At 42.4% G+C, this 23489-nt stretch overlaps 1 protein-coding gene across 5 annotated transcripts in view; it reads left to right on the top strand.

Moving 5' to 3' along the window:
• mpped1 (metallophosphoesterase domain containing 1) overlaps positions 1 to 23489 on the top strand; it is a 105567-nt gene that overhangs the window by 68412 nt on the left and 13666 nt on the right. For all 5 annotated transcript variants that reach the window (XR_003777840.2, XR_003777838.2, XR_003777839.2 and 2 more), the window contains exons 5-6: positions 15369 to 15484; positions 23076 to 23189. Coding sequence is in view for 1 of the 5 variants with exons in the window: in XM_029116910.2 (XP_028972743.1) it covers positions 15369 to 15484; positions 23076 to 23189 (230 nt within the window). In the remaining 4 variants the exon portion in view is untranslated. The remainder of the gene's footprint in view (positions 1 to 15368; positions 15485 to 23075; positions 23190 to 23489) is intronic.

Below are 23489 nucleotides of genomic sequence, written 5' to 3'. Positions count from 1 at the left end.
TAGTCATAAGAATTGAGCATTTGCTAGCGAGTCTGCCAAAGTTATTTAATTTCATGGCATAAAAACGTATTTCTTTCATGGCATAACAACTTACTTTTTTCTTTCATTTGTGAATGACACTGATACAATAACGATCAATAAAGGTGACGATAACTAACTTTTTCATCAAGTGAAAAGAGGAGAGAATTGTGGATTCTAGCAGAAAAAATTTATAAATGTTGTTGCTCTCAATAGTTTAGAATAATTCATAACATGTACTTCGCTTCGCCGGCGAGGAGACCAATAATTTATAGGTCCACTTCGCTAACCACTACACAAAAATTCCATGGGTGTGAATACTTTTGAGAGTCACAGTAGCCAGCGACAGTATAATCTAGTGATGGTGTTTCTTTTCTGGGGCTGCTCACTAGAGGCCTTGCTAAATTAACATCAGAAGTGCTCAGAGACAGTCCCAAAACCCCTGGAGTCCTGTCCTTCTGGCTCCCCCTCTTTCCTTCTCTTTTTTGTCCTCGCCTCCTCCTTATCCAAATCCCCTGTTCCCAGTGGTTCAGGTGTATTTCCCAAGAGGGACAGTGAGATCGCTTATGATGAAAACTGACTAGTAATAAACGGCCACTTTAGGTATAGAGGCAAAAAGGGAGAGAAGAAAAAAATCCCACTTGAACACTTTACCTCCCCCCGTAGATTCTCTTTGTTCTTATGTCTTTCCTGAATTCTCTAATTCTCTCTTCATGTCTGCCTGTCTCTCATTCTCTTTCTGTCAGTCACTGTCCCTGCAGGTAAGTAAACACACTTTAATGGTGAGGCGTTATGAAAGAAGGGAAGAGAAAGGGAGGGAGAGGACGTTTAGTGTATCGTTTCCCAGAGGAATTTCTCTTTAAATTACCTGTTAAACTGCCTCCAGAGGTAGTTCTGTATATGTGTGTGTGTGTGTGTGTTCACCCACTGCAGGCCATTTTCCTCGGTTACACACATGCTTACTCTTTCCAAGGCATGTTGGCTTCATATTGAATGGAAATTAAAGTCACACATGCTAAAAGGGACAGTATCTCTTAGTGTGCAGTCACAGTCAGTTCAGCCGGTGAGCCGTCACTGGTACTTGTTGACCACAGTTTAGGGAACATCCTGAGGGTGTCCCAGTCTTTTGTATAAAATCTTTTCCCTTCTGCTCTGCTGGCGCTAGAGGCTGAGACCAAGCACTTGTTCAATACAACGGCAGGATGGGTGGATTGGTGTTGGGTGCCAACCTCTTTACCCCCAACCAACCCAATACCATCCTCCAGCTTTGGCTAATCAGTGTTATACATATTAAGCACAGGTGACTGGTGGGTGTGGGTTAGGAGGGATGGAGGCACGTATTACAGGAAAAAGTTTCTCCCGCCTTTTCTTTTCCTTTCTTTCTTTTTTTCCATGTATTCTTCTTGCTCCCTCCTCCACCAGAGAACTTTGAAATAATTTGTGTCTCGTGGGTTTTAACACATTTTAATTTCCAACTAAATGGGACATCTGTTTGAGAAAAGGGAAGATTTGCCACGGTTGCCAAGGCAACTATCACTCTGAGGGGGAAAAAAGAAGTCCAACAGCTTTTATAGACAGAATTAGACTTTAGTGAATGTAGTGAACGCACATTATCCTTCCAAGACAAACACAGATTAGAGTAGTGGCAGTCTCTCTACCGCTCTCTTTCTTACATTAACATACAAGTCATTTAGCTCATGGTCTTATCCACAACACTTACATTGTTATTATTGATATTGTATAGAAGGTCGGAGCCAAATTGAATGTGTAGATTATTAAGTGGCAATTATGGTATGAGGTCTAGACTGGACATTATTAACAGGCCACTGGTCCAAGAGTAATGATAGGGGGCATTGGATTTTGAGTGACCAAAGAGATTTAGGACACCTGTTTAATGTCCCATCTGAAAAGTGTCAGAGGGCAATGTCCTCTTCCCTGCCCTGGGTCTCTAGTAAAGTGCAGTATCTGGTCTCCTTTCCAAGGGTCAACTTGGACTGACCCCGCTTCAGCCATTAGTATTCAGGGTGCTATATCCTTCTTTTTTTTCCGCAATTGACTATCACCACACTCACAACCCCCCCCCCTGCTGCAGAATCATCAGAAATAAAATATGCATCATAGTGAGATCTGCCACCAATTATAAAGGAAATCCCCTCCCCCGTATCTCCCCAATGTCTCCCCCCCACTGTCATCTCAACTGTCTCTCCTCCTCTGTGAAGCCACCTCGTCCACTGTGGTAATTGGTCATTATTTAGAACAGGAAGGGACAAATGTGCTTCCCTGGCGCTTCTAAATGCTGTTTAAATGGGAATTCATTAGGTTCTCCGCTAACAGGGTTAGCGCCTAGTGCCGCGCCTGTTATTAGGGAAATGCTGAAATGTCATGAGGCAGGCAGCAGTCTAGGCAAAACAATGGGATATACAAATATTCCGATGAGACCTGTTGCCCGTCTGTGACATTTTGTAGAGGTGTATTTTTTTATGGAGTCGACCAGACAGTTTATAATGGGGGTTCGGGGACATAGGTAATGGTTTGACAGGGTTACGCCTATCAATGTCAGATCAGTGACTCCAACGGGAGGTCATTTCAGAGGGAATGGGCAAAGAGTGGATGTGTATTGGACATTTTATTACTGACTACCACGAGAATGAATCAGTGAGGAGACTAATGTTGGGTCAGGGCTGATTACTTGAGGTTTGGACGGGCCACCATACAAACAAAATCCTGGAATATTCTTGGGTATTTTCAGTTTCTGTGTTTATCTGTCTCTGTCTTTCTCTCTGTCTGTCTCTGTCCGTCTCACTCTCAGTCTGTCTGTCTCTTTTTCCCTCACTTCACCAACTCGCTGGTTCTCTTTCTCTTGGCTAGGCTCTGTTTTCCACTCTCTGAAGCCTTACGGGTTTGGACCTTCTCCTCTCTCCATTGCCGCTCCAGGCAGCACCATATGACACCACTCTAACCCACCTGCTCTCATTTCTCTCCCTCTCACACACACACACACACACACACACAGGGCTGCTGCTTCCCTCCACCTGCTACAACAAGGGAGGCTTGGATGTTGGAACCCGGTGCTTCCTCCCCCTTACCCTTCCCTCCACAAACAGACACACAACCATAGAGAGACTTCCTCATCCCATAACACTTTCTGTCTACCCATCTGCCTGCCAACCTGTCTGTCTGTCTCTTTTTGTCTGTATTTGCTGTCTTTTTCCGTCACTACCTGCCTGCCTGTATCGGTCATTGTCTGTTTCCGTCACTGTCCTTCATGTATTTGCTGTCTGTTTTCGTTACTAGCTGCCTACCTACCTGTCTGTCAGTTTGTATCTGTCACTATCTGTATCCATCATTGTCTGTATGTGTGTCTGTCCTTCTGTCTCTTTCATGTCAACTCTGATTCCATCCTCCTTCTCTTTTTCACACCCTCTGCTGAGTGGATACTCTGTGGGAGAAGACATGGACATTGACATGTGGGCTTCCGTATTAAGTCCCCTCCCCACCACCCAAAATGTCTCCCTAACGTGGTGACAACATTAGTGCAACATTAGTGTAACGTGTCTCCCATGAGTGCAGCATCCGACGGAATCTCATTATCACTGGGCATAAAGTTGTCAGTCAGGACCCAGCAGATATGTCATCTCTCAGGCCCACACTATCCAACCAGCGAGAGGAGACTGGGGTGGACGGTGGAGGACGGGAGTTGGAGAGAGGCATAGGCAGGCGGGGAAGGGGGGAGACACGTAAGGGAGAGGAAGAACAGGAAAATCTGAGTGAGGAGCGAGTGGACAGGATGAGAGATGGGGATAGGAGGGGGGATAGGATAGGGAAACAGGAAGAGAGAGAAAATTAGGGGAAGAAGAAGGTAGAAAAGGGGAGAGGAGAGTTGGGGAGGGGTAACAGAAGTATAACTTGTTTAGCCACGTGGGTCAAACACACACTGAACAATGAATTCTGGAAATATATGGTTTGCTTACAACCAGGAAAAGTGGATGGGTTGTTTCTAGCTGTGAACTACTGAAATGCTCATATTTGCATTACGGGGGAAATTATCAACTTTGATGGCATATATAATATTGTAGGTTAACATACAGCATAGGTAAACAGAGAAGCAGTGTTCCTTTAATATTCTAACCTCTCATTTGTTTAACTCACGTATCTTAAGATTGTATCAAAAGATATGTTGGAACCTAGATTCCCAGATAGACGTAGTTATTTTGAAAAAAGTCAACATCTCTGACATATTGTCAGTGCCCCACTTGCCTTTTTATGATGGTGTAGAAATGCAGAAATGTCAGTGATAATATGACTAAAACGAACAACCCAAAATGCAATATCCCCAAGCTGTGTTTCAGCAAAATTGTTTGTATCTTGAAATAATAGTTTCTATCTTCACTTTATCTAGTCCAGCGTTAATGCCTTTCACTGATGCAGTTTTGATGTGTGTATAGATTTAGTGTTTACAGATCATAAGTGAAGCCACAGGTAGCTGGTGGCATCTTAATTGGGGAGGACAGGCTCATAGTAATGGCAGTAGTCAAATTAATGGAATGATGTCCAACACATCAGTAACTGGGTGTTGAACTGTCTGTCTGCTGCCATTCCTTTCAGTCCTTCCACGTCGTTAATTCAAGCTGTCCTCCCCTCACCAGCCTTTGCTGATTTTAGCTTAAGCTGTGTAAGCTATTGCACAGGTACAAGAGAGATGTTTGAGGGGAGAGAGAGAGAGAGAGAGAGAGAGTGAGGCTTGCAGTACCTGATCAAATAATTTCCTCTGAGATTTGGGCTAGTTTCTGCTGATCCCTACTTTTATAGCTGACTTCCTAAAAAGAATGTGGGGTGAGGCACGGCAGAGTGAAAAACGAGAGAGGGCGGAGGTTTGTTTCCCGGCGTCCAACCTGATTACAGCAGAAGATAGAGGAAGAGAGAGGCAGAGAGAGAGAGGGAGGAAGAGAGAAAGAAGAAACCGGAGACAATTATTCATCCATCACTAACACTATGCATGGGTCCCTCTCTCTATCTGTCACTCTCTCGCTCTTCCTTGCTCTCGTTCCCTCTTACGATTTCTCTCTTTGTCTGCCTTCAATTCTCCTCTCTTTCTTTTTGCTTTTTTTCATCTGTCTGTATCGCCTTTTCATTATTTGCTTCTTTTGTCTTTCTGTCTGTCCGTCTCTTTTTCTCCCTTTAGTATAGGTATTGTTTTATATTTCACACCTTTTTTCATGCTCTTCTCTCCTCACTCCCTTGTTGTTCCTTTGTAGAGCAAGTCTTCCTGCATTTTATTAAATCTAGAAAGCATCGGCCTATGGGGAGGGGGAGACCTGCTGTGTGTGTGCAATTGTGTGAGTGCGTGCGTTTAGTTCAGTAAGTATGAGTGTGTGAGTGTGTGTCAATATGGGGCGTCCGGGACTGCGTTTCAGCATTTCACCAAACAAGCAGAATTGATGGCCCCAGGGAGGGCTACATAGTGGATGGAGGGAGGGGACATACACAGGTGAGAACTCTGAGGGTTAATGGGGAGAGGAGAGGCAGGGGTTGTGTTTTTTTAATCACAGCATCTGTTCTCCATCGACAGGTCCCATTGTGGGGATGGATGAAAACCTTCTTGATTTCTTAACAGAAAAATCACATTTTAGAAAATAATTTTGCTCAGAGCTTCTCGGTAGTGGTATATTCAGAGCAGCCGTAGGTTTGAAGATCCAAAAAATAAATTTATAAAGCACAAAATAACCCTTAGCTTCTGCACATGTGTGGTTGCCCTTGTTTAAATGTATGCATAGAGTACAGTGTACAAACTCATAGGTACCCAGGCAGAAATTGTGACATTTTGGCATTGATTTGAAAAATATGACTGATCATGCAATAAAACTATTTTATTTAAGGATAGTGATCATATGAAGCCATTTATTATCACATAGTTGTTTGGCTCCTTTTTAAATCATAATGATAACAGAAATCACCCAAATGGCCCTGATCAAAAGTTTACATACCCTTGAATGTTTAGCCTTGTTACAGACACACAAGGTGACACACAGGTGAAAATTGCAATTAAAGGTGAATTTCCCACACCTGTGGCTTTTTAAATTGCAATTAGTGTCTGTGTATAAATAGCCAATTAGTTTATCTCTCACGTGGATGCACTGAGCAGGCTAGATACTGAGTCATGGGGAGCAGGGGTTGAATACTTATTTCACTCATTAAAATGCAAATCAATTTATAAAATTTTTGACATGTGTGTTTTTTTTGTTATTCTGTCTATCACTGTTCAAATAAACCTACCATTAAAATTATAGACTGATAATTTCTTTGTCAGTGGGCAAATGTACAAAATCAGCAGGGGTTCAAATATTTTTTTTCTCACTGTATAGTGAACAGAATACTATCCCAATTGTGAAGCATGGTGGTGGCTCACTGATGTTTTGGGGGAGTGTGGGCTCTAAAATCACTGGGAATCTTGGGAAAATTGATGGCAAGATGAATGCAGCATCAATCAATCAATGAATCGAATTTATTTATAAAGCCCTTTTTACAACAGCAGTTGTCACAAAGTGCTTTACAGAGACACCTGGCCTTAAACCCCAAGGAGCAAACAACAGTAGTGTTGAATTTCAGTGGCTAGGAAAAACTCCCTAAGAAGGCCGAATTTTAGGAAGAAACCTAGAGAGGACCCAGGCTCAGAGGGGTGACCAGTCCTCTTCTGGCTGTGCCGGGTGAGATATTAAGAGTCCAACTGGAATAATTGGTAGCATGTTATCAGAAAATATTTGCAAACAATTTGCATTCTTCAATTGGAATAATTGGAAGCATGTTATCAGAAAATACTTGCAGACAATTTGCATTCTTCTGCACAAAAGCTGTGAATGGGACGCTCTTGAATTTTTCAGCACGACAATGACCCTAAGCACAAGGCCAAGTTGACCCTCCAGTGGTTACAGCAGAAAAAGGTGAAGGTTCTGGAGTGGCCATTACAGTCTCCTGACCTTAATATCATCCAGCCATACTGGGGAGTTCTCAAACGTGCGTTTCATGCAACACGACCAAATGAATGGGCAACTATACCACCTGCAAGAATTCAGGGCCTCATAGACAACTATTACAAAAGACTGCACACTGTCATTGATGCTAAAGGGGGCAATACACAGTATTAAGAATTAAGGGTATGCAGACTTTGGAACAGGGGTCAGTTCATTTCTTTCTTTGTTGCCATGTTTTGTTTTATGATTGTGCCATGTTGTGACCTACATGTTTTCTTTACAAATAGTACATATATTACCAACTTTCCAAGGGGACTTTCCTTTGAGCACAACTGTGTATATACAGCTCCGGAAAAAATTAAGAGACCTCTGCACCTTTTTCTTTCCTTTCCAAAATGTAAAGGAAAAGGAAAAAAAGAGGAATGTTTTGAGTGAGGAACAGAAGCATTCAATTTGAAGTGTTTATTCTATAAACTACAGAAAACATGACTCCAAAATTCCAAATAAAAATATTGTAATTTAGAGTATTTATTTGTAGAATTAACCACAAAAATATGTATTGTTTTCAGACCTCAAATAATGCAAAGAAAATAAATTCATTTTTCAACAACAAAATACTAAAACTTAGGAAGAGTTCAGAAAATCTATATTTGGTGGAATAACACAGATTTTTAATCACAGCTTTCATGCGTCTTGGCATGCTCTCCACCAGTCTGTCATATTGCTGTTGAGTGACTTTATGCCACTCCTGGCACAAAAAGTCAAGTATCTCTGCTTTTTTTGATGGCTTGTGACCATCCATCTTCCTCTTAATCAAATTCCAGAGGTTTTCAATGGGGTTCAGTGGCACGTTGTGTTTGCTAATCCAGGTTTATCATTTTAAAAGGCTAATTGAACAATAGAAAACCTGTTTACAATAATGTTAGCATAGCTGAAAACTGTTGCACTGATTAAAGCAAGAAAATTGGCCTTCATTAGAAGATGCGACTCTGGGATGCTGCAAAGAAAAAGCAATATCTCAGACTAGCCAACAAAAATAATAGATTAAGATGGGCAAAATAACACAAACACTGGGCTGAGGAAGATTAGAGAAAAGGTGTTATGGACAGACAAATTTAAGTTCAAGGTGTTTAGATCATAAAGAAGAACATTTGTGAGACACAGCCACACCATTCCATACCGTTTGGATGGCACCTGGATTGGAGGACAATGACCCAAAGCACAGCTCCAAACCATGCAAGAACTATTTAGGGAAGAAGCAGTCAGCTGGTATTCTATCTATAATGGAGTGGCCAGCACAGTCACCTGATCTCAACCCTATTGAGCTGTTGTGGGAGCAGCTTGATTGTATGGTACATAAGAAGTGCCCATCAAGCCAATCCAACTTTTGGGACATGCTTCAGGAGGCAAAAGTAAGATTTTGCTTACATTTAAGTACAATGCAAACAGGGGGTCTATTTAGGCATCATATCAAATACAAACAAGACACAGACAGCCAGTTGAAAAAACTTTTTTTAAATAATTTCTCTCAAAAAAGGTCTAAGGAAAGTGATCCTCAGACACTCAGAGCCGGTACTCAGTTTTAAACTTTTGCATTGAAAGTGGACTTTCTGGTTATGTGCGTATGTGTCGGAAAACGTTTGTCCATGGCAAAGTGTGGAACAGCTCTCCTAGCTAATCGTTTGTGTGTGTGTGTGTGCGCGCATGTGTGCGCGCGCGTGCCAGGTGGCCAGATGTCCCTGCACTCTGTCACAGATGGGCTCTGTAATGCCACTCTTGTCTGCTACAGCTTCACAGGGATGGTTGGACACTGTCTCACCAGAACCCACACTGACACTGCTGCTGTATGGGGTGTGTGTTTATGTTATTATGTGTTATGTTTCTGGATAGGTTTAGGAGTTAGGGTTCGATTTGTGGGGTGAGGGTAAATCAGATTTTCAATTGGAATAATGTTGCGTCCATCCAATTGCGTGTGAGTATATATTACAGTCTGCTACAATGCCTTCCTTCATTATTTTCTCCCATCCGGTCACTATCTTTACCTTTATTTAATATTTTCTTTTTGATCTGCATCACTCTCACTTACTCTTTCTTACCTCAGTCTATTCCTCCATCTATGTTGGTCACCTACAATCTTTCCTGTTATCACCCGGGGTACATCTCATATTCCTACGCCTCACCTTCTCCCTCCTCGTCCCCTTTTCGAAACCTATTGGATAAGAAAGCTGGAGGTCCCTGCCTTCAGACCTCCTCCTCCTCCGATGTTTTTTTTTTTTTAGAAAGGAGACAAGGAGAGAGGTCGTAAGCCATTGAGGTCTCCCCTCACTTTCTTCTGTTGAAACCTCACCCTCTGCACCTCCCTTGTTACCTCTACTTGCCCTCCTCCCCCCTTACCCTCTTCTTGTGGGGTGGCAGATTGGGGACACATTGCCCCTCAGCATGACACGTGTAACAGCCAGCGGGGTCGGGTGGGGAACCCAGTTGCACTGGGCTGACAACCACAAACGCCCACACACACCCATACTCTGCCTACATATATAGCCCACACACACGAGCACTTCGAATTATATATGAAATGTGAATACACACAAGACACCAAAACCAGGAGAAAATATCTGTAAATGTCGACCTGTGGGAAATCAAGCAACGGCATTTTTGCTGTCAGCTTCTCCTCCCACATGTCCCTCGACAAGCCCCTGTGCATGTGTGTGAGTTTGTGTGGGTTACTCTGTAATGGTTTAATTGCAGGCGAGCGATGAGAACAGTTGGGGTCTAAGCAGGGTGGGTGGAGGATATGGTGACTGCCGCAGATCACTGATGAAGTTTACGCACACTGAGCTTCAACGATTAATGACTGGGACTGATGGATACAAATACACACACACACACTCACACCAAACTTAGCTACAAAAACTATTGTTTTTGTTTATGTTTCACCAAATAATATATTTTCTTTACATGGGGTTGTCTGGAGGCCCAAGGTGTCATAATTCACAATAAGACATTGTTTCAATCTGCCCAAGCCTGGAGTTAGCTTAATAAGCGTTATGAAAATCATCAGAACCCAGAAGTCCCGAAAATGTGTCATGTTTTCATGTATTTTGAGACGGAAAATAGTATGGGAACAAATCCACCCATCCACCCACTGTCACTGAGGCTGTTGCCGGCTGGGCTTAATCCTCCTCATTGTCGGGGTCTGACTCGGCCTTCCAGTATTTCAATTTCTTCCCTCTTCCCCCCACACCTTCTCTTCCCAACTCTATATCTCCCTCTCCCCTTCCCTCTCTCTCCCATTCCCTCTATCTCCCCTTCCCTCTCTCTCCCATTCCCTCTCTCTCCCATTCCCTCTCTCTCCCCTTCCCTCTCTCTCCCATTCCCTCTCTCTCCCCTTCCCTCTCTCTCCCATTCCCTCTCTCTCCCATTCCCTCTCTCTCCCGTTTCATTAGTCCTGCTGTGAGGATCAGTGTTACTGGATGGACTGACTTGTATGCGTGTGGTAGTCCATGATTAAACATCAAAGTCAGAACATGAACCATTGTGTGCGTGATGCAGAATTGAGTAGCGTGCGATGGGAGAGGTTTGGAGTTGAGAGTAATAATAGAGAAGAGACAGAAAAGTCTCTCTCTGTAACGTACGAAATAGCTTCTCGTTCAGGCTTTGCGCCTTGCAACATAGGCCTTATCGAGTTAAACTCTCTCATGCTTCTGAGACGTAACACCACGGGGCGGATGGATGGTGTGTGTGTGTGTGTCTGTCTGGAAATGAAGTTATAACTGTCATTCAAGCATTTTAATCCTATTCTGTATAAAAGAGAATTGGACTGAAGCATTGATGATGCCACTTCTTAAACTGACTCATTTAAAATGGACTGTTTAAGCTCTCAGCTAGTGCAGCTGTCCAAAGCACTAATTCCTGAGTAGTAACCAACAACCATGGTTCGAACCCTGACTGTGCCATATTGTAGCGTGTGGCCGGGAATCCTATGGGTGTTACATTCGCCAGCTTCACCTACATGGTAGTACACAAATGCCGGCAGTGATTTCTTTGACTGTTCAAGCCTTTCTGCGGATTGGGTGCTTAAAAGTTAACTCAGTTAGTTAAGGGAACGTGACCTCATCATATGCTCCGATTCGACTAACTTCCTGGTTTGAAGAGCAGTGTAAAAACAAGCAGAATGGCTTGGCTTACGTGTTGGAGGAAGAATGTCAGCATCTTCATATCTCCTGAGCCCCTTTGGGTTGAGACAAGGTCGTCAATACAATTGGAGGGGGTAAGAAAGAAGCTGGGGCAAAACCGCCCTCTGAGTGATTAAAAAATATAGTTATTGTGTCATGTATAATATTATTTTAGCAGAAACTCGTATTTGGGCTAAATGCTCAAGGGCACATCACCATATTTTTCACCTTGTTAGCTTGGAGATTTGAACCAGCAACCTCCTGGCCCAATGATCTAACCACTATCCTATTACACAGTAAGTATAATAGTTGATTGAGTAATTAACCTGTAGTAGTGAGAAGGGATAGAGACCTGTAGCCTGTGTCTGACTGACCCAGCTTATCCTCCAGGTTACTGAATGAGTGAATGGGAACAGGAAGACACTAATAGCATATACAGGCAGCACCTTCAACGTCTTATCTGAGTAGTGGAATCCCCATGGACCTCTCCCAACCCGAGACACGTTTAATTGAAATTGTCTGTCAACGAAGTAAGCGGCGAAAAGAGGGAGGGGACGGGTTAATAACGGAGACGCCCTTCGATTCAGGAGGGACATTGTTGGGAGTGATTGGTGACAGCATTGTATTTTAGGATTGCACAAATACTTGTGACACACACACACGGGTACATGTTCCCACACATACTGTGTACACATGCCCAGGCAAACACACTGTCTAATTAGGGCACAGAAGCAGACAGCGTGTTGTTACTGTGTGTTTGTGTGTTATTAGGGTCCTATCTGCTCCTCTTCTCCCAGGCTGTTATTAGGGTTGTTAAGTCATCAGTAGGTCTTAATTATCTCTGGCTGAGGTGATGCCGGGGTGTGTTCAATGCCACCACTCTGCTTAACTAACGCGTGGCAGGCTACATATTAACACTGCGAACATACTCTTGTAATATACACACATTCGAGTTAGCTGTGTCTCTTGTTTTCCCTTGTATCTCAACGCCTCCATCTCTCTGTTCTTCTTCAAATTCATACCATTTGTCACAGGATTAGAGTGAACCTGAATTATATAAGATACTTACAGTGGCTTTCTGTTCTCTGATTCTCTGTCTTTACCTTACTTTCTCTATCACTGTCTTTTCTTTTCTCAAAACGTTACCACAGCCCGCATTCTTTCTTTGTCTTTCTTTCTTTGTCTCTTTCTTTTTGTCTTTCTGTCTGTCCTGCTGTCTTCCTTTTTCTTTAAAACTTTGTAGAGCTCAGGATAAACTCTCCAGTTTAGTTAGATTCCATTCCTTTCAAACATTCATGGCTTCAATTCTTCTTTGGTCACAGTGTTTTTTATCCAAACAACTGTGAAGTTAACCAGCGCGTTTGCGAGTGTGCGTGGGGAATGGGTGAGTGTGCGTTTGTCTCTGGGTGCATGCGCCCGTCTTTGCGCGTGTGTGTGTGTGTGTGTGTGTGTGTGTGTGTGTGTGTGTGTGTGTGTGAGAAGCTAAACGGGGATAAATGCAGAAACACCAAACCTTGCGCCCCTTAGCCAGACTGATTAGTTAATCATTCATGGACTTTCTCCAAATATAGCATTAAGGTTATGAATGGAGAAACACCCACGGAACCAAACACACACATTTGTGAGAAGTAGAGTGATCTCTTATTTGTTTTCAAACCTTTTATAATTTTAGCCTGTAAGTAAAGTGGTGTTTTGGGTAAACCTGACAACTTCATTTTCACTCTCACCTTCTCTCCACCCTTCCCTCTCCCTCAATTAAATGAAAGAAGTGAAGTTTATGCATTTGTTTTTTCTTCTGTGTGTTTTGCTTTGCCTGTAGACGACGCCTAGGGATCCAGCGGTCTAACTCAAGCATCTGTTTCTTTCCTTTTCTAAATCCATAAAAAATTACGAACCCTGGGTATTAAAAGAATCTTTAATACGCAGAGCACGTTCCTGATTTTCTCCTCCCTAACTTCACAAAAAAGACGCTTGTTATATTTTAATCCCTTTTCTTGATCAAATCATGTTGATGTGGTAGAGATGTTATCCATGGTATTCTGTTAGTTTCGGGTTTAGACCATAAACAGAAGAATCAGGGAAATTTCTTGGAATGAAGTTACACTGATTGTACTCTGAGAACTTATCTTTCTTTAGCCACTGAGATAAGGGCACTATATGACTGATTATGGAAGTGTGTTCCATAATCAGTCATTCCGTCTTTAACACATGGAATTGTGTTAAAGACGGTTATCTAGGTTCAAGTACAGAAAGTATTACAACAAATCTAATTCAATGTCTCAATATCCTTTTAATTTTCACACAACAGCCCGTTCTCTTTCCACAGCCCCTCTTACACCCCCCCCCACACACACACTTTCTTAATCTAACCCTCTATAACTGTCCACTTTTTCCCAATATATTGCACTATTTGTGACTACAGCTGAATACCAGAGACTGCTGGGTAGCGCACTGTATTGAAAGTCGAGAGCAATTTGAGACAGAAAAACTGGTGGATCATTTTATTTTAATTGAGATATCCATGTTAAGATAGACATGAATATTTAACCAGCCCTATTAATATGCTAAAACCAATTTAAATGTTTTAATATTCACTGTGTAAATTATTGAAATAGCATTCACTGGGAACTTCAGATGTTTCATCAAAAGTGTTTAGACTCTGATGTCCCTGAGTGATGGAATTTTAATGGTGTAGATTGAAGCTGAAACAGGACACTCTTTCCCATGGTGCATCTTTGCTGTCCTCCTGACCTCTCTCTGGCAGTGACCTCATGGTTGGCAGCCAAACTGACTGTATTTTCAGTCTGTACTTTACCACTAAATCTCTTTAATCGAGTGTTATGTATGTGTGTGTGTGGGTTCATTTTACTAACCTGGTGGGGACCAGAAATTCTCACAGGGACACTAGACAAGGACATATTGGCCATGCAGAGACTTTGATATTCCCCTCATGGAAAAAGGATATTTCTGCCAGATGGGATAAGTTTAGGTTAAAGGTTACATCAGGGGTTAGAATAAGGATTAAGAGTTAAGAATGTAGGGTTTGTGTCTGGGGAAAATATGATTTAAGGGGAATCGTTACACAGCTCACACAAAAACACAAACACCGAAATCACCTTTTCCCTGGTGGTGACCTGCCAAAAAAAGAACTTACAGTATGGGGACAGATTTTTCAGGTTTCATCATCTTGGTGAGGGCTTCAGGTCCCTACACATAGACAGGGATCTCTCACATGCGCACAGGCACACACACACACAGACGTTCAGTGGAAATGGGAGGAGAGACTGACAGCAAAACAGTGTTGCTTGATTTCCCCAAGGTCGCACATTTACATTTTAGTCTTATAGCAGATGCTCTTATCCAGAGCGACTTACAGGAAGAGCAATTAGGGTTCAGTGCCTTGCTTAAGGGCACAACGACAAATTTCACTACTTGTTGGTTTGGGATTCTAACCACTTATTGGCCAATGCTACAGCGTGCCGGGACACAAGCACACCTCCACACACCCACAGAAACATATTCCCTTACATACATAGACAGGCACAAAATTATTATTGTGTTTAACTCCATCTGACGTTCCAGTGAACACTGAAGTAACAGACGGATGAAGTGCCCTCGATAAAAGTTGGCGTTTCGAGTGACTGCGCTCTGCAAATTAAAAAAGGCGGCGGTTCCGGAGCTAAAGACGGCGTCGCCGCAGTTGCATGCGCGCACGGATCGCCTTGCGGTACAGAGGAAGATGGATCTGAGGACAGATTGTTAGTGACATGTTAATTTCTCCACCATCACTCACCCACTGGAGGCATCCGCTAGCATAGTGAAGCGACACTGGCCCAGGCATCAAATCGCTCTCTTCATTTTCTCTCTTCACTTTAGGTCTTTTTTTCTCCTCCCATCCTGGAAGGCTCCAATGTCAACTGTCGGATCAAGCAGCCGTTTATATTTAAGGTTAAGGTTTTATAGCCCAGCGCCTCTTAGGTTTTGTGTAATTTTTGCTATCTCACTCTGACTATAGGATTGCGTTTCAGAGATGAAGTGTCGTCATCCGGTCGTAGTTGCTGTACAACTCACTTTAGTTTATAACGATGTTGATGACGTTTTAACAGAAAAATTACGTACCTATACTGTATTAACCTTTTCCTCCCCTTCATCTCTTTCTTTCCTCTCTCTCTCCCTCTCTCTCTCCCTCTCTCTCTCTCTGAGCCAGGCAGCCTTGGTACTATGGTTGGGGGTTCAACTTGCCAAGAGGTCAGGCTCTACTGGACAAGTGGAACCAGATTCCAGACTCCACCGACATACTGGTCACACACTGCCCCCCACTGGGTGAGGAACACATTACACCTGAGTCACAGGCGTTTGCAACACACTGGTTTTGAATTGACTATTATTTTATTTAGAGGTGCCAGGTACATTTTAAACCCCTACATTGTATACCCTTAAACATCACAGAAATTAACCCTAAACAATATCTAAATTGTTAGATGTGTATTCAAATGAATGGTCACATCAATATATCTCACACAGCACAAATAAGCTGTCTCACAAGAGAAAAGTAACGTAAAAGTAACGTACCTCGGACAAAAAATCAGTCTGGCCTGGTTGATCTACTGTATCAAGTGAACTAATGGAAATGTCCATTCACAACACACCTCTGGTTTAGACCATCTTACAACAGTCACAAAATAATCTACCTGTCCTACAAATAACAGAACACAAAGTCAGTAACATCCTGAAAATAAAAGGAATACCATATGGTGAAAGTATTCAGTGAATAGTGATCCAATTGTGAACAGAACAGTAACCAAAAAAGTCTTGACATGTAATTATCCATAGATTAATAATTTCACAGAAAAGATACAATTTGGTCAACAAGACACTTCTCCAGCACACACAATAATAAAAAAAAAAGAGCACTTCTGAACAGAAGGGTTTGACTCCCTCACTACTGACTGACAGCCATCTTGTAGCAGATGAAGCTGAGTATATGATCAGTGGTTTAAAGAGGAAGTGCAGAGGTGATTCAGACACTTCTGTACTGTCATACACCCCCTCCCCCTGAAATAATCTGACCGTGATCTGATCTGGGAAACTGATCTGGGAAACTCCTCCAATAAATTTAGCATTTTCTGGCGCTCAACATCTGCAGCGGATTGCCCACATGTCTTTTGGGGTGAGATGTTTTGATCTGGGAAACCAAGAAAAATCTCCTCTTCTTTGAAAATATCCAAGACCTTGTGGTGCTCAATCTCCTCTAATTCCTCAGCAGAGTGGTAAACAGGTTTTAAGGCATGAGACATGAACAATGGGCATGTTGTCACCATTTCTTCTTTCACTGCATCATTGTTCATAGGGCCCATTTGTTCCACGAAGCTTGGCAAAGAAGGCTGTTTCAGCTGTAGAATAGGGGTGTACATGTAGCCATACTTGATCCATTTCCGGGAACTGCATGTCTTGCCTCTTCTTATCATAGTGCCTCTTCTGCTTTAGACAGGCCTTGATGAGATTTTTGGAGACATGAGCTCTCAAGTAATGTGTTGAATTACTTGATCATAGATTGCTGAAGCTATAAAATAACACCAAATGGTCGAGGGGACAACTGTGGATCAGCTCTGCTGGGGGGACTCCATATAACTTGTTCACAGCAGAATTCAGAGCTAATCTAAACTCATGAAGGTGCTTGTCCCACTGTTTGAGATTTACCCTTATATAAGAAGCAACCATTGTCTTCAGAGTTCGATTGACACTCTCGGTCAGGTTGTTCTGTGGTTGATAAGCCGCAGTCAACTTCTGTGTCAGGTTCTACCTTTGACCGTTCTCGATCCCTGATCTGACAGGATGTGTTTAGGCATTCCCCAGCGAGTCAATATCTCTTTTGTATGTTGGAGATGGTCCTCACAGTTGCCAGCCAAATGCCAAAGGAGGTCCCCCTTTTGCCGCAAAAACAGCCCTGATCCATCGAGGCATGGACTCCACTAGACCTCTGAATGTGTGCTCTGGTATCTGGCACCAAGACGTTAGCAGCAGATCCTTTAAGTCCTGTGAGTTGCAAGGTGGGGCCTCCATGGACTGGCACATCCCACAGATGCTCGATTGGATTGAGATCTGGGGAATTTGGAGGCCAAGTCAACAACTTGATCTCGTAGTTGTGTTCCTCAAACCATTCCTGAATTATCCTGCTGAAACAGGCCAATGCCATCAGGGAGTACTGTTACCATGTAAGGGTGCACATGGTCTGCAACAATGCTCAGGTAGGTGGTACTGTACGTGTCAAATTAACTTCCACATGAATGGCAGGACCCAAGGTTTCCCAGCAGAACATTGCCCAAAGCATCACACTGCCTCCACAGGCCTGCCTCCTTCCCATCGTGCATCCTGGTGCCATGTGTTCTCCAGGTAAGCAACACACACGCACCCAGCCAACCACGTGATGTAAAAGGAAACGTGATTCATCAGACCAGGCCAACCTCTTCCATTGCTCCATGGTTCTGATGCTCACGTACCCATTGTATATGCTTTCGGCAGTGGACAGGGGTCAGCATGGGCACCCTCACTGGTCTGCAGCTACACAGCCCCATACCCAACAAACTGCAATGCACTGTGTGTTCTGACACCTTTCTATCAGTACCAGCATTAACCTTTGATAGGTATTGACCACTGCAGATCAGGAACACCCCACAAGGGCTGCAGTTCTGGAGATGCTCGGACCCAGTCGTCTAGCCATCACAATTTATCCTCTGTCAAAGTTGCTCAGATCCCTACGCTTGCCCATTTTTCATGCTTCTAACACATCAACTTTGAGAACAGAATGTTCACTTGCTGCTTATTTACTTCACCTGCCAGTGGTCATAATGTTATGGCTGATCAGTGTACATTCTGATTTGTGCATCTGGGAAATGGACCCAACAAATCCACCCCTAACATTTCCCAAGGTCAGGTTACTATGGTTTGTTGCAACTTGCCGGCATTCATCCGGTCTTCCGGTTTGTACATTTGATATGTTATTTTACATCCAGGCTAAGATTTAGCCAGTGAAGTAGGACTTTTATCCACTTGTAAGTTTACAACTTTCCCAAATGACCAGCTAATGGGTCTTCATGGAAATGTTGAAGCAGTTGCAAACGTTGTGGTTTAGGACTATACACTTGGTATGGTTCACATGATTGGTAAGTGACCACCGTAATGTAACAGCCTTCTAGGAAGTACAGTTGTGCTCAAAGCTTTGCCTTGGAGAATTGGTAATGTATATACCATTTGTAAAGAAAATATGAGTGAGCAGGCAAAACAGGTCTTATTTCTTATGGGATTCATATTCAACTTTAGGTTATAACAGAATGGCACAATCATAACAAAAAACATGACAAAAAATAAATATGAACTGACCCCTGTTAAAATGTCTGCATACCCTTAGTTCTTAATACTGTGTATTGCCCCTTTTAGCATCAATGACATCATGCAGTATTTTGTAATAGTTGTCTATGAGGCCCCAAATTCTTGCAGGTGGTAAAGCTGTCCATTCGACTTGGCAAAAGAAGACTGTGAGGGCCACTTCAGAATCTTCACCTTTTTCTGCTATAACGACTGGAGGGTCAATTTGGTAAATTGTGGTAAATTTGGCCTTCCCCATGCCTTTAAAGGTCACACCCCCCCAAAACATCAGTGAGCCACCACCATGCTTCACAGTGGGGATGGTATTTTGTAGGCCTTGTTGAACCTTCATTATGGTAGTGACCATAATGCTCAATTTGGGTCTTGTCACTCCAAATTAGAGTGCCAGAAGCTGTGAGGTTTGTCAAGGTGTTGTTGACATTTTGTAACCAGGCTTTTTTGAGGAATTGGCGCAGTAAAGGCTTCTGCATGGCAACTCGACTATGCAGTTAATTTATGTCGTATTGTGCTCCTTGAAACAACCACATACAAAGAAACCTGTATTTCTCCAGAGGTTACCTCTGGGTTTTTCTTTGTATCCTGAACAATTCTTCTGGTAGTTTGGGCTGAAATCTTTCTTGGTGTACCTGACCTTGGCTTGGTATCAATAGATCCCTAAATTCTTAATAAGTGATTGAACAGTACTGAATGGCATCTGCAAGGCTTTGGATATCTTTTTATATCCATTCCATCTTTATAAAGTTATTACTTTGTTATGCAGGTCTTTTGACGGTTCTTTTCTGCTCCCCATGGCTCAGTATCTAGCCTACTCAGTGTATCCACATGAGAGCTAACAAACTCATTGACTATTTATACACAGACACTAATTGCAATTTAAAAAGCCACAGGTGTGGGAAATTCACCTTTAATTGCCATTTTCACCTGTGTGTCTGTAACAAGGCCAAACATTCAAGGGTATGTAAACTTTTGATCAGGGCCATTTGGGTGATTTCTGTTATCATTATGATTTAAAAAGGAGCCAAACAACTATGTGATAATAAATGGCTTCATATGATCGCTATCCTTAAATAAAATAGATTTATTGCATGATCAGTCAAATTTTTTCAGGATACACTTCGATCCCTTCAGAGGATACAGTATGGCCAAGGCAGTTCAGAGAGGTTTGGCAAAGTTTATATTTTTGATGTTCACTGTCAGTCCAGTAACTCCTAGCTTGCCCAACACAGCCTTAATATCTATAAAATATTGTTCTATGGTCTGGGTGTAAATAATGATAACATCCAGATTAACAAAACAGATTTGTCCTTTGAGCTTACTGAGTCTTTGGATGGTAGCAGGGACATTCATTAATCCAAAAGGCATCACTTTGAAGTTAAACAGACCATTAGCACAGACAAAAGCAGTCTTGTCCTTGCTGTGTTGGTCCATCTCCGCCAGCCAATATCCACAGTTGCGGTCAAGGGAGGTAAAAACAACAGCACCTTACAATGATCTCTTGAATGGTTGGAAGAGGGTACGCATCAGTTTGCGAGACACTGCTGGTCCTTCTATTATCGAGACAATATCTAAGACTTCCAGGGTTTTTGGGTATGGCCTTCTCTATCCTTGTCAAATAGGTCTAACCAGTCCATCTACAGTGGTGACTCTTTGAGTTGACTGGCAAAAATTGATGTTTTAAGATACATTTAATTACCTTTTCCTTCTCAATGTCAAGTCTCCATTTGCTGCAAAGTGGTGGCTGTATGCAAAATATTGAATGCTCTCTCTCTCACACCTTTGTAGGCGATTTCTGACTCGATGTACTAGCTCCTGTCTTGAGCTGTTCCAAGCAAGATATTGCGTAGGGAGTTCATCAGCCAAATGATTAAGAGCAAGAAAATCACAAAGTGTTTCTAGATTGATGACCTTAAGGACCTCTGTATAGATGCCCCTGCAAGGTGGTAGTGTTCTAGTTTAGTCAAACTGACCATGGTAGCAGCCACTTCCCTTCTTCCACTGTTACTAAGCTCTGTTAGCTTGGTGGTTAGAGTGTTTAATGAGTCTCTGAGTTCTACTGTGCTCTTTATGCTCTTCAGTTAAATTGGATAATACTGTGGAGATGTTATTGGGTCCAACAAATACTCAGTATGTACCCTTGAAGTTGTAGGACTATTAGATCAGTAGATAAACCAGAACAGGGAGCATGGTCTGGTGTCAGAGTTAGGGCTAGCTCAGAAGTCCTGACAGTCCATGACAACGAGAGAGGTTGGTTAGGCGTCCTGTGGCTTCCGACCCATGCTCAGAACCAGTTCCATTTTCTCTATTGGCTTTGTAACCAGTGTTATTTGCACCTTGAGTTTCTTTGGTAGGATGACTATGTGCCTTCCCATGGGCAAGTATTGTAGGGATCAAAACATGTGTTGTTTGCATGTTTTAATTCCAGTTTACAGATGTTTACTTCGGATATTTACTTACTGTTGTGAAGGTCCCGTCTGGGTGCCATTGTTTTATGGAATAGTTTTGACAGCTATTCCTTTGTTTAGGGGTTCCAGGTAGGATGGCCTACTAGAGAAAGGTAATATTTCTCTAGTTGGTCTCACCTGTCTGTCACTCATTTTAAACCAATACAAAATAATTATGCCATGTCTCTGAAAAATGAACTTTTCATGAACCTTTAATTAAACATTACAGAAATGTAATGGATGTGCATTCAAATGGAATAGTCACATAAATATATCCCACATAGAACATATAATAAGACAGTTCACTAGAGGAAAGTCACTTATCTGGGGCATAAAAAAAACAGGAAAGAAAACTGTATGGGAAAAGTAGTCAGTCTGTTGGTGGTGATCCAGCTGGTTCCTGAACATAGATTATTGTATTCCTTCTGTAAATGTGGAAAGCAAGGTACTTCTCCAGCCCACAAACAAATCTGAACAAAGAGAGAGCTTTTGAACATGAAGGTTTCACTACAACACTAGAAATAGACAGCCATCTTGTCACAGCTGAAGCTCAGCATATAATCAGGGGTTTAAAGGGGAAGTGCAGAGATGATTTAGATACTTCTGGACCATCACAAAATGCACACACAAACTCAATGCTTTGATAGGCTGTCGAGATAAGTTCTACTTTTCTAATAATCCGTCATTTATTCTTGTTATCATCCTCATGTTAATATCTACTCACACTAACTTTCACATTTGCATAAATCCCACACACACACTTTCACACCTCATCTCCCTCTGCAGCTGTGAGATGCTCAGACATGTGTCTGTGATTGATTTCTGGGGCTGCAGCACAGCATCTCGCCTCTAAACACCGGCAGTTATTTTCCGTTCAGTTTAGCCAAGTGTCTGCAGCTCTTCTTTCCTCATAAGCCACCAGCATATGGACCAGATACAGCTGGCCACTAATGCATGTGTGAGAGAGAGCTGGGTAAGGAAAGTAGACAAAAAGAGATTGAGGGCAAAGAGAGTGATAGACAGCAGCTAAGAAGGACTGTCAGAGTGAAGAAGAATAAAAAAACAGAGCTACTGTGCTTTGATTGACCGAGAGAAGGGTGAGAGAGAGACATTCTGGGCTGGAGAGAGGCAGAAAAAGAGAGAGGGGTAGAGAAAGAAAGAGAAATATGAAAAAGAGGGAGGGAAATTGAGTGGAGTAGAGAAAAGAGAAGGAGAGCTACTGCAGACAATCACGACAACAAGTGGTAAAAAAAAAGCACAAGATGCTGTATATTTGCACTGCGGCAAAACCTGTCGTCTTTTTATGAGGTTCAATAAAGGAGAGGAAATATGGACTCTTTATTCTGCGCTAAGGAGGAAGTGACACAAGATGGGAGAACATTTTTACAAAAGACGTTTTCTCACCAGCTGCCTTTTAAAACAAGCAGCAAATTAAAGTCAAGTGTCCAGAGATGGAAAGAAAGATCCATAACTCTCCACATTCTCACAAATGTCTCCTCAGACTCGCAACCCAAATTGATTTTAGGGGGTTTTAGCTGAATTGCATTTACTTTATAATTTTTTTGTTTGTGTGGGTTTCATTTAATTTAAAAGCACTGTCACTGGATGTCACCACATCCGCCACCAATGGCAGAAGAAAGATGAGTCTTTGTTTCAGTGAGTTTGTGATTTTTATTGAATTGGCACTATCAATGCTCTTATAGAAGGAACACTAAAACTGAGTCTCTCACTCGCTCTCTCATCTGTGTCACGCTGGTTGCAAGAGAGTGTCTGAGGCTGTAATTTATCTTTATTTTCTACACAGCGCTTCCGGACTAGTGTGTTAGAGTACTGGGGAATTAAATGGTGGCGTTTAGGATTTTATTAGGATTCCCATTAGCTACTGCCAAAAAGCAGCTGCTACTCTTCCTAGTGTGCTCACAAAACAGAATAATTGATAACACAAAACCTGATTATATAAAACCTATACATATGAACCTACATTTTGGAATTTGCATTTTATAGGAGGTGGTCATGTCTATGTACTTCATATCATTGACATTGTACATAATTTGCTGATCGAGTGTTATGCTGCTTTTTCTGCATAGGTTTTCTCGACTGGGTCCCAAAGAAGATGCAACGTGTGGGCTGCATGGAACTTCTTAACACTGTCCAGAGGAGAGTGCAGCCCAAATTACATGTGTTCGGACACATCCACGAAGGTACAGTATACACAAATGGCTGCTCAGAGACAGATGCTTTCACGCTCTATAATTCTGTATGAATGTTTGTCATAGTACTACCAAAACATTCATGTGCCTCTGTCCTCAACTTTCCTGAACCTGCTCTGGTGGTTGAGATGAGGCAAGGTGGTACTCAAAAATTAGACATCGCAAGTTTGGGAGGGGAGGAAAATGTGTGTGGTCTGTGTGGGATATATATTGGATTTAAGTCCACTGTATAGGTATTACAAAAGCATCTTGTTCAGGTTTGGGGAAAGGGGTCTTTCTAGTCTGAAAGAT

The sequence above is a fragment of the Esox lucius genome, chromosome 23, assembly GCF_011004845.1.
Source record: "Esox lucius isolate fEsoLuc1 chromosome 23, fEsoLuc1.pri, whole genome shotgun sequence".
Lineage (NCBI taxonomy): Eukaryota > Metazoa > Chordata > Actinopteri > Esociformes > Esocidae > Esox > Esox lucius.
This window is presented reverse-complemented; position numbering and strand designations above follow the sequence as displayed.